The 12,313-nt window shown below is 40.3% G+C and overlaps 1 protein-coding gene across 1 annotated transcript; it reads right to left on the bottom strand.

The window, feature by feature from the left end:
• Nucleotides 1-4,168: 4,168 nt before the first annotated feature.
• Nucleotides 4,169-11,816, bottom strand: LOC116064570 (myelin protein P0-like). Its single transcript, XM_031319809.2, has 3 exons — nucleotides 11,694-11,816; nucleotides 5,383-5,718; nucleotides 4,169-4,375 (listed from the first exon to the last, which is right to left on the bottom strand). The coding sequence occupies exons 1-3, from the start codon at nucleotides 11,749-11,751 to the stop codon at nucleotides 4,206-4,208; spliced, it is 564 nt and encodes a 187-aa protein (XP_031175669.1). The 5' UTR covers nucleotides 11,752-11,816; the 3' UTR covers nucleotides 4,169-4,205.
• Nucleotides 11,817-12,313: the final 497 nt, after the last annotated feature.

A 12,313-nucleotide genomic window follows, 5' to 3' on the forward strand; every position in this document is an offset into this window, starting at 1 on the left:
TTTTTTGTCACTTCTACCAATGTTTTTTGTCACATTTCTCCTTAGCTATTTCCGACATTTTTGTCTCTCTTTTAAACGTCCTTCTATAAAAAAAAAATCTCCAAATGCTATAAAATTGAATAAAACACCCAAATTAAATGAAAGTACTGAGCTGATCTTTTATTTTACTTGTGAAGAGTAATGGTTGTAGGGAACCATCCACGTTATTTTTTGAATTTGGTTGAAAGAAACCCAAATTTCTGATATGGAAACGTTTTGAATATGACATATAACAGGAGGGTTAATATTTTATGTAAAGCATTTTGTTGCTGAAATGGCCGTAGACAGATTTGTAAACATTTATTTCTTTTTGTCTATTTTTTAATTGATCTCTTTTCTTTCCAGTGTAGGCGTTTCACGGCTGCAGACGGAGACGGGACCCCTGAACGCGAACTAAACGTCCCAGACTGTTAACCCTCGTGTTGTCTTCACGCCAACCATGCACTTGTTGTCAAAATAGAAAATGAACACTTTCTTTAAAATGTTTTGTCAGGTTTTTTTTGACACTATTAAATGTTTTGTCCCTTTTTTGGACTGTTGACGCTTTTGATCACTACCACCTGTACTGTATACGAACCACTCACCAACTTATTACCACTACTGTTACGCTTATTTTTGGAATTCATGGCCAAAAAAACTTTTTTAAAAGGAAATCATACCAAATTTTTGAGTCAAAAAAGCAGAAATTATGAATTATTTTGACTAATATTAGAGTAATGTATGTTGATGAATAACCACAGACTGGTGTATGTCAAAGTTTAGTTCGAACACTGTTTAGAAACCGTTTACATTTTTTTCAAATGCTATAAAATTGAAGAAAACACTCAAAATGTAATGAAAGTATAGTGATCATTAATTGTACTTGCGAAGAGCGTTACAGGAACCATCCATCCAGACACACACACACACACACGCATACACACACACAAAGACACACACTGGCACGCATGCACACACACACACACACACACACACACACGTTATTTTTGGGTAATTCGGTTGAAAAGAAACCCATATTTCTGATATAGAGATTTTGATAACAGGTCAAATTTGACCCGAGGACAACATGAGGGTTAAACTTCACAGCGAGCACGAGTCAGAGGGATGTTTGTCTTGCTGTGTTCACGCTCTGCACACATGCACACTGCTGACTCATCTCTAATGATCATCATGTGGTCAACACAGACGGCTGTGCATGAGTCCACTCAGCTGACAGCTTTTATTTTTAAAGTCTTACCCTAACCCTAACTCCTAACCCTAACCCTATAATAATAAGTGCAGCAGTGATTTGTCTTCAGACAAAACAAAAACAAACTCAAAAACTAAAAACCAAAGAGCCACTGAGGCCCCGAAGGAAGCAATCTCACGCAGGGAATTAAAATCTTCGTTGTTAAGGCGACAATGGTATTTTTGGAATGTTTATTTCACTACTTTTTGTCCAGCAAACATTGCAACACAAAAAAACAATAGCGCCTCTCTTGCCCTGGTAAAAAAAAAAAAAAAACATCCGCCTCTCTCCGGCTCACACAGATATTTGTGGCTCAGGCTGCGTGGTTCCTTCAAAATAAAAGCACTGACAGGTATTTAAAGTAATCAAAATAAAGATACAGATGTCATAATCAAACTTATTCAGCCGTATTATTCACACAAAGCAACAACTAAATAAATAAGTAAATATTTAACTATTAAATAGAAAAACACAACGAACAGCTCCAACAATAACTTTCTTTAATGAAGCACCTTTTATAGACAAAGTCACAAAGTGCTCCACGAGAGAAAGAAAAAACGTTTTGCATGCATTACAGCATGCAAAACTTCTCCAAACACAGAACTGAAAAATGGAAGCAGCAGCAGACTGTGTTGACTTCAACTTTTCTCCCATAATGTATATTTCTACTGGCCAAAAAAAAATTATATTTCAAAGTGGGTACATGGTCAAAGGTTTGAGAAAAACTTCTTCAAACTTAACATTACATGTCATTTAGCTGATGCTTTTATCCAAAGCAACTTACAATTGCTATACATCAGAGGTTGCACGCCTCTGGAGCAACTAGGAGTTAAGTGTCTTGCTCAGGGACACACTGGTTGATGTATTGCAGTGGGAACTGAACCCAGGTCTCCCACACCAAAGGCATGCGTCGTATCCACTGCGTCATCACCGCCCAAACTGAAACAAAAGAAGCTGCATACTGTCGACTTTAACTTTTATGGACAAAGTGCTCCACAAGAGAAAGAGAAAACTGTAATGCAGACGCAAAACTTCTTCAAACACAGAAATGAAAATGGAAAAAGCTGAAGACCTTAAGTTTTTATCTTATTCTTTATTTTATAAAGGACAACACACATTAATTAACATTTCTGTAAATGTGCCAGTGTTTTGAAGCAACACTATATAACTTTTCCTCTTCGGTCCCCCTACAGGTTGGAAGCGGAATTGTCCCATTATGTCTCATTCGAACTACAGATCCGCTACCCGATCTGGCAAACTTGCATAGTGCTGTTATAGCCGGTAGAGGGCCGCAAAGCGAATGCAAATGCAGAAGTGCCGTTCATCCTGTTAAGAGTTGATGAACCACTGAAACGATTTTGGAAACATTATTTTAAGGTACAAAAGGTTCTCTAGTGTTGCTTTAAATGTACATTTTCAACTGTAGTCCTTTGGCCAGATGATTTTAGAACAGAGCAACAGGAAACAGCGAGACATTAGTACAGGTTAAACTATACAGACAGAAGTCAACAAGACACCACACACACAGCTAGAGCAACAAATAAGTTTCTCAGTAAGCCATGCGGAGCTACAGGAAGCAGCAAGACATTAGCACAGTTACACATCAATACACACAGTATAAGAAGCCATGCAAGCATCAAAACACAGCCAAGCAACACAGACCCGAGCCATCTTCTTACACCGTTCAACTATGCAAAGTAATTTACCCCCCCAAAAGAAATATTTCACAGGGTGTAAATCATTAATGAAGTTGTTTAACTTGATCATCTTATTGAAATGAAAACTAAAAGCAGCTCGACCAGCTGCAGAAACCACATCAGACAATGTGTCTGTACATGTTTATGAACAACGCGTGATGCCTTTGGGATTAATTTTCTCTCTTTGTTGCAGAAGTTAAACCAAAAAAAGAAAAGTTGTTTACAGACAGGAGCATGCAGTCGGCACCTCGTCCTCTTAACCCTCGTGTTGTCATCCCGTAGACCGTGAACTTCTTGTCCTTTCGGGTCAAAATTGAAAATTAAGTTTTTTTGGCTCTTTTTCCAATGTTTTTTGAAATGTTTTTGTCACTTTTTTCAAGTCTTTTTTTAAATACATGGTCAATAAACATTTAAATGACCTAATACCTATTTTTGTTTGTTTAAAAAAACTTGAATTGTGGATTATTTTGACTGATGGTTAAGATAAGAGGATGTTGAGTGGATCACAGTTTATTTCAAATGCTATAAAATTGAGAAAAAACGCCCACAATTCAATGAAAGTAATCATTAATTTTACCTGCCAAGAATGTTACATGGCTTCCACACAATGTACATCCACGCATTCATGTTGTTTTGGGGCAATTTGGTTCAAAGAAACACATAATTCTGATATAAAAATGGGTCAAATTAAAACTCAGATTAAAAACTTATTAGTTGTACAAAATGTACGTTTTGTCATTATCACGGCTAGGATTTTACAGTAATTTAAAAATAAGAGGAGAATAAGAAAGTCTAATGTCATGACGGGCCAAAACAAATAGGGAGGACGGGCCAAACTTTCCCCGCGGGCCCCAAATTGGGCGCCACTGATCCAGAACAACCACTTCATTAAAAAAAGGAAACGTTTTCAATCGTAACATATTTATTTACAGAATAAAACTCAAAACTCTTCATTCTCTAAAATAAAGTGCTGTGCACAAAGTAAAACATAAAGAACAAATCAATGCATTCAATTAACTGTCTGATCAACATTAATGAGCTTTCGCTGCAGATTATAGAACGCATTTCAGTTTTCAGATGCTGAAACTTGAGAAGTCAAAAGGTGTGATGCGATATGAAAATCACAAACGGCTGATATGAGCGTGTTAACGGCTGCGTTATCATTTCTACGAGCTTAACTCTTATTGAACAGATTTGTCTTTTCTAAACTGTTGATTCTTTCAGCAGGAGGACTCAGACACTCAGGTCACCTCGGTGCTTTCAGCAGCCGGAGCTTTGTATGAAGGATTCTTGGTGGGACCGTTACACCGTTTACAACACAGAACAGAAAGAACAACAAAAACAATAAGAAGAAAGCATCCAGCAACTGACACACAGACCAGATATCTGCCCTCCTGTCCAGCTGGGGGATCTGCAGAGCAGAAAACAAGAAGAGAGGAATCACTAAATCTCTTCAAGAACTCTACAAACTTGCGACGCACCGACGAATCGGCCGATGTTCGCCTCAATGTTTATGCAACAATGTGTTTTTTTTCTGCATCAATTTATGGTGCAAATGTCTTTACAGTATTGATGTAAAGGGAAATATAATTCCCCTGTTTTCTATTTCTATCTACAACAACCAATCTGTTAGAGAATGAGACTTTGTTAAAAGCAGAAGCTCCAAAGTTTAAATCTACACAAAAAGACATTTAAAAATCACAACAAAAAAAAATCAAATCTTGATTTTTCACAACCCCTGTTGTGTTTTTCAACCACCCTCCCCCCCCCCTGATGTCGCACAAGTAGAATTTATATTTCACCGTCAGATCGTTTATAGATCTCACCGTTTCCGAGCGCACTTGGGGTTGAAGGCAGCTTCATTTCACAGAAAACGAGAGAAAGAAAAGGGACGGAGGGCCTGAGAGGTTAGGATGGTACGATCCACTATGGGGGTGTCTGAAATTGTTGGGAAACACGTTTACAGATAGGAAGGATATATACATGTTTTGAGCCCCCTGAACAGGTATTTATTCCTCTTTTGGGGAGTACGTTGTCTTTCATTTTTTTTGAGGTCACTTCAGAGCTCAGAGGGTGCCGGGTGCCAGTGTTTTAGTACTCAAGATCGGTCTAAAATACTTTTTGAAGGTCTCGTCTCGGAATCAACCCCATTTTTACTAGTCTTGTCTCGGTGTTGGATGAAGAGGACTCCGGACTTTAGTTTGAGACCGGTCAGGACCACAACTGCAGGGACATCACTAAACTGCCTCTGCATTGTCTAAGTGTTTGTGTTCCCATCATTACTGTGATTGGATGTAAAACGTCCTGCTTCAAATGCAACCAATAGCTTGACTCATTTGTAATTTGAAATGTGTTACTGTGGCGGCCTTCTTGGCATCGCCGCAGAGTTTCACAATCGTCGCGTCTCTACAAACTCACCGGAGTCGGTGACGGTCAGGTCGATGAGCTGCCTGCTCTCGTTGCCCCCGGCGATTATGACTCGACAGTCGTACGTCCCGGTGTCGTTGACGCTGACGTTCTTCAGAACAACGGACACGTCTCCGTGCCTCATCTCCGGGTCTCTCAGCTCCACCCGACCCCGGTAATGCAGGTGCTGGTACTTCTCGTAAGCGCGCTGGTTCCTGTAGAAGAAGACGTAGCCGTCGTCCTTCAGGTCGCGTCTCTTCCACTCCAGCAGAGTGACGGCGCCGTCGGAGAGAGCCCGACACCCGAGAGTAACGTTATGCTCGGGCTTCACCGTTAACTCCTCTGGCTCTGAAACACAATCACATCAACACAAAAACAATCACACAAAAACATCAATAACAAAAACACAATTTCAATCACAACACAAATTACACTCTGTTATATCAGACACACACACTATGCATGTGATATAACACGCTGTGACTGCTGAACAGGCAGGTGGGTGGGTGGGGGTTCAAGAGGTGATCTGGCACCTCTCCAGCTACCAGTCCACACTCCGTACTTCAGTCCGTGGGGGGGACTTGAACCGTGACCCTATGGTTCCCAACCCAACTCCCTACGGGCTGAGCTACTGCCACCCCCTAGGCTCATTTATTGATATCTATGTAATATCCATATATTGTCCAGGCCGAGTCAGAACAAGTAGCCTACTCTATGGTGAGCAAAAGATAAAAGTCTAACCGTTGTAGTTTAGTGTGGAAGTAAATGTTGTTTCCTCTGTGCTGTCACATCATGGGATGTTCTGCTCATCATCACATGAGAAACAAAAAAGTCATCAAACTTCCCACTTTGTTCTATTCCTGATGTCTCTTATTCTGTCGCTGACGTTCACATTAAATATCTTATCTGAAGCCCTGGGAGGAGAGCATTGTTTTATCTCTAAGTGAAAAGGGACATCACTCCTCCTAACTAATGTAGCTCAGCGTAAATTCTTACAGGAAGACCTCATATTCCTTTTTCATCACTCCTAGTTGATCAGCTGTTTCTTGGCATGTCACTTGTCAGTAGTCAATCAGATTCAGCTGTGTCGTTAGTTAAACCAATCAGAGTTGGGCATTTGTCACGAGCCTATCACAGCATGACATCCTGTTTTAAATCTGCTCTCTCCTTTGCGGTTGTCAGTTGTCGTTTCAGGAATAGAGTGCGTCCCGCCTCCTCCCCTTCATCCACCGGAAGTCTCGCCCACTTCTTCGGGTATCGTCAGCGCTTGGCTCTTGATTGGTTCCTGTGCACTTCATCACCACCACCAGTGTCTGGACTCCATCGGGGGATATGTTTGGGTTCATCTACCCTTTTTATGACATAGCCTATGGTTTCGATGGAGTTCAATCTCCAGAGATTATATAATTCCCATTTCATGTTTGTCGATACAATAAATATGTCATATTTGCTAATGAAGTCTCTCCTGATTGAAATACGTGCATGTATTATTTATGATAATTTTTTTTCATTGGCAACTGTTGAATCATACTTTTCATTTCATTTGAAATGATTGGATTGATATTTTGGTTTTCGTCTCAGTAGCCTCGTTATGGTCCGCACAAATGCATATCAGGTCAATTAGCCTCTGGAGATTTAGTTACATTTCAATTAGGCTTTTATTTTCACTCCAAATGACTTGAATATTGTCAGATTTTTGCATTATTCATGGTCGTTATGACTACATTTATTCACTTTGAGTAGCAACTTCTTCTTCTTCTTCTTCTGGTCGGCTCTTCAAAGATACTGCATATCATTATTAATGGTCTTTGGATGTTTAAGACTTTTTCCAAATCATTTCAGCAAATGATCAGCTTTGTGTAAGCAGCGTTACATTAATTTCATTTTTCCACAGGTCTAAAAGATGTAGAACAGTTAATTAAGAGATGTATTTTCACATCCTGTATATGCAGTATATTTAGCTCTTCTCTTCTTTCTCTTCAATCTCTAAATATCTTTTTTTTTAATTTATATTATTTATTTATATTTATTTGTGAAAACAGGAAAAATATAATCCAATCTTACTCCCCTCATTTTAATTTTTTATTTGTGAAAATGTGCTCATTTTTGTTTACAGTCTCATTTTTTCTAAGATTTCTTTTTCATCTGTGAAAGAGTGTAAGGGCCCTATCTTGTACCCGATGCAGCGCAAAGCCCGACGCAAGTGTCTCTGCTAGTTTGAGACCGACGCAGTTGTCAGTTTCACAGGGGAGGTGTGTTCAGGTGCATTCTGGGCATGCTGGTCTTACAGGGAGGTGTGTTCAGGTGCATTCTGGGCCTGCTGGTCTTACAGGGAGGTGTGTTCAGGTGCATTCTGGGCGTATTGCTATCTTGAGGCAGCGGGAAGTGATGGCACCATTGACAAACAAAAACCTGGTCTAAAGTCAATAACGCAGCATTTCATTGTTATTTTAACAGAGCATTAGTAAAATGCTCCTAGGCTCGTGCACAGCGCGTGCACACTATGCTTGTTACACACACATGCAGAAGATTACAAATAAAAATATTAATGTGCAAATCCTCCATCATAACAGCAATGCTCCAAGGTGCAAAAGCGCCTGGCTTTTAAAGGGAATGGGAGATGATCTCTGATTGGTTGATTGCATGTTACGCCCAAAACACACCTCTGAATTAATGAAGACACTAAGTACAACCCTTTAGAACCATGCGCCCGGCACACGGACCCTTTTTTTCCGCCGTCAAACTAGAAAAAGTGGATTTGGACACGCCCTAAACACACCTGCGCCATGCGCTTCATGCCGTGCGCTTAGATCATTAAAATAGGGCCCTAAGTGTTTTGTTGTTGTAATACTCATTTTGGCCAAAACAATGATTTACATCAAGCATAAAACATACAAAGTGAATAAAAAGGGAATTCAACAATGATAAAACAACAACAGATTTGAAAACTTAAGAAGCACAGAAGCGTAGAAGAAGAATAGAGCTGGTGGATGCCCAATTTTACCAGCCACTTATATTTTTTACCAGCCACTTTTTCCGGACTTCAAATTTATAGAAGAAAGTGCAGTAGCATATTTTGAATTGCTTCAATACATTATTTTTTTTATTATTAATACATATTTTATTAATATAGGCAAATAAAAAGTGATGTATAAAAAAGCCTGCAAGACCATGGTAACATTTTGTTTGGTCAGTTTGGTCATATTCTACAGTAATTGTAGGCCTACATGTTTAATGAACAAAAGAAAATATTGACTCATCTCTCAGTAACATAGCATTAAACAGTCCCTCCAGGATTTTGCGGCCTTTTTTTTTGAGATTGTTGTGGCCCAAAATGCCTGATTTTGCGGGAGCTTTTGTAAAAAATTGCGATAAAAGTTGCAATGTCTTTGGTATTTTTGTTGCAATGAAGTTGTGAGAGACAGTGAAAGTTGCTTTTTTGTATACTTATTTAAAAAAATAAAAAGGAAACTTATTTTGGGGAGAATAAAATTACTCTGGGCTGAGTTTTTCCTAGGAACCTTTCCAAAAAGGCTCAGGATGCTGCAAATGTTGGTATAATATGAAAATGGCTGGTGGAAAAAATAATAATTTATTGAATTTTATCAAATTTGAACATTTCTGTCAGTGGCTTGTTGATCTTTACATTGTTAATTTCCTATCCTGGCCTGGGACACACATTCATACGGTTTGATAAAGTTCTTATTGGACTTTAACTTATCATTGCACTTATAATATTGACCGTAGCTGTCCTCAATTTAGGACATCGTGTAGTCTCATCTCCGGTTTTTCCTGCATCCACCGTGTGTATGTGTGTGTGTGTGTGTGTGTGTGTATGTTTGTGTGGTTGGGTGTGGGTGGGGATGGGTGGGTGTGGGTGCGTGGGTGTGTGGGTGGGTGTGTGTGTGGGTGTGGGTGTGGGTGGGTGTGGGTGGGTGGGTTAGGGTGTGGAACTGAGCAGCAGAGAGCCGACAGGATTAAAACAGCAGCAGCTTTCAGCGATTTGTCAATGCGGAAAGTATGCTAAATATCTACCTTCTCTTTTTCTTTACTTCGCCCTCAACAGTTTGTACATTCATAGCTAATGCTGACTCCGCGGCGGGCCTCTTAACACCGGGGATATGTCGCCATATGTTTGTTTTTGTTTTTTTTAAGATTATTTTTTGGGCTTTTCCACCTTTATTGATAGGACAGCTAGATGAGAAAGAGAGGGGGAGACATGCAGGAAATGGTCACAGGTCCGATTCGAACCCTGGACCTCTGCGTCGAGGCACAAACCTCTCAGTATATGTGCGCCTGCTCCACCCACCGAGCCAACCCAGCCACCGTCGCCACATGTTTTTAAGTGATAATTTTCCTTTCGTCTGTACCTCAGCTCAGCTACATGATGTCACGGACTAGCGCTGAAAACTACTTGACAAAAGTCTGGAGTTGACGGAAATATTGCGTGGTCAAAGCCCCGGCTGTGAACGGTTTTGAAAGTCCTCCGTTATTTTGGTAGTTGAATGTTTTTATTATGAAGCAGCGAAATCCGGAAATGCAGGGCATTCATTAGCAGTAACATAACGTGACTCCTATAAACATTGTGCATTGTTTCTTAGCAACAGCATTCTTTGACAAAAGCTGTCCAATCCGTCACAAGGAATGTTTTACAATCCACCCGCCACTGTGGCTGGTATACAAGGCAAAGTCACCCGCCACTTTGAAAAAGTACCCGCCATTGGCTGGTGGCGGGTGCTAATTTCCCACCCTGATCACAACGCTTATTATCTCTCTCTCTCTAAGAAGAAGAAGAACGGTTATCAATCGAGTATTGATTGGTCAGTAGGTGGTGCTTTAACACCAGTTGATCTCTAATCTCCAACATAACCTGCTCCCGACCAGGTTAGGTGTTCAGCATAAGTTACCACGGCGATTGAACCCGGTAACAACTAATCCACCGTCGTGCTACAGAAAACCCTGGGTTGAACCTGAAGTTAGCTCGTTAACGCCTAATCTTGCTTCGTAGTACAGGCCTCTGAAGAGTTATGGAAGTTTATTCCAGATCTGCAGTGAATAGAAACTAAAAGCTGCTTCTGCATGTTTACTAGAAGTAGTAGAAGGCTGAACCTGTCTGTCAGCATCAAAGGTTAATAAACTCCAACATGTAATCAACTCTCATGCTTTGATAGCTTTACTAAAAAAGTCTTCTGAATATGTCCTGTAATAATCCTGCAGGACTGCTTTTTTTTTTTTGCATTATTAACCCTTGTGTTGTCCTTCGGGTCCCTTTGTTATGTGCCTTCTGGTTTTTCCACCTACTGGTTTCCGAGCCTGTCCAGATGCCTTGTATACCTATCAACAGAGCCCACATCAGCAGTCAACATTTTACTGGCCTTTGCATGTCGCACCTCAATATAAACTGTACTGAACTGAACTGAATATCTGAGCACTAGAATGATCCGTGTCGCGCTAAATTCGAACCTTCCTCAGCAAAAATAACATTATGCAAGTCCACTTCGCTCTTCACTACACTATCAACACACATTCATTTTAAGGACATGACTTTGTTTTCTCTCAGTAGGCAATGAATCACTGTTTATCTGGGTACTCCGAAACAACAGGTTACCTTGATTTAGGCTTAAAAAAGTAACTATATCGTGCACTCTAACCTTCTGCTACACCTCTGCACTATCCGTATGCAAATATGTCATAAATTATACCAAGCAGCACACGGATTCTTAAACAATGGGTCTAAAACAACTGGTTACCCTGGCCTGGAAAAGCGTGATCTCGAGGCTCTCAAACAGCTACAATAACAAGTTCCTTGGATTTATGAAAAGAAGTAATATTTCTATTGACATGGCTCAAATGCCTACATCTACATTCCCAATAGCCTTCAATGTTATGTTTAGGCTATATTATGTCACCTATATATGCACTCTAAAATCAGTTTTGAAATTGGTGTAAGATGAAAGGTGAACGTTATTCAACAGTCGTCTTAAAAAGTGCATCGTTACAAGTCTGGACAGGCTCGGAAACCAGTATGTGGAAAAACCAGAAGGCCCATAACACCGGGACCCGAAGGACAACACAAGGGTTAATTCAGCACCTTAGTGCTTTTTTGTACAGCATTTTGGTCAGCTTAAGCTGTGTTTAAATGTGCTCTAGAAATAAAATTAACTTACTTACTTTAAAAGAGACAGGGTTTAGAGAGCAATCCTCAACAAAGTAAACAGAAGTACATAACCCTTGTTAAAGGGTTAAACATGCTAAATGTTTGATGTTGCATTCACGGTGCGACATGTCTGTGTGCACACACAAGGTGACACACAGCACTTTACCTTCAGAGGCAGAGAGCGGCAGGAGGAGCAGGAAAACCAGGACAGCGGAAGGCAACATGGTCAATGTTGAAACCTCAAACAGCTGTTGTGGTTTTCAAGAAGAAGAAGGAGCCCTAACCAATCCTCTGCTGCTCCAGTATGAAGCATGGACAGACTGACTCTGCTGTCTGTCACCTCAGACAGCATAGTGTCTCTCTCTCTCTCTCTCTCTCTCTCTCTCTCTCTCTCTCTCTCTCTCTCTCTCTCTCTCTCTCTCTCTCTCTCTCTCTCTCTCTCTCTCTCTCTCTCTCTCTCCTCTCTCTCTCCTCTCTCTCTCCTCTCTCTCTCTCTCTCTCAAAAGTTAGCATTATAACTTTTATTCTTTGTCTTTAGTGCTTTTTGCTGCTGAAATGTGCTCAATAAATACTACCGGTATATGTGCATGCAACCATGCAACATATATATATCCCCCATTCTGCCTAATCTTCCATTTCACTGTAACTAGTCGTTTTGGTGACTAAACATAACTGTCATCGCCGCATGACAGTCACCTTATGTCGCCTAAATTTTATTGCAACAGCCTGACAAGGGTCCTAATATATCTGTCTTAACCCATACATTACGCAGTTACTCACCCTCTC

The sequence above is a fragment of the Sander lucioperca genome, chromosome 17 (genome assembly GCF_008315115.2).
Source record: "Sander lucioperca isolate FBNREF2018 chromosome 17, SLUC_FBN_1.2, whole genome shotgun sequence".
NCBI lineage: Eukaryota > Metazoa > Chordata > Actinopteri > Perciformes > Percidae > Sander > Sander lucioperca.

Bases quoted from the DNA above. Each gene is read 5' to 3' on its own strand.
- LOC116064570 (XM_031319809.2), bottom strand. From the start codon at position 11,751: ATGTTGCCTTCCGCTGTCCTGGTTTTCCTGCTCCTCCTGCCGCTCTCT. The intron at 5,719-11,693 runs GTAAAGTGCTGT...ATTGTGTTTCAG, and splicing joins GCCGCTCTCTGCCTCTGAAG to AGCCAGAGGAGTTAACGGTG. The intron at 4,376-5,382 runs GTGAGTTTGTAG...TCTGCTCTGCAG, and splicing joins CCTGACCGTCACCGACTCCG to ATCCCCCAGCTGGACAGGAG.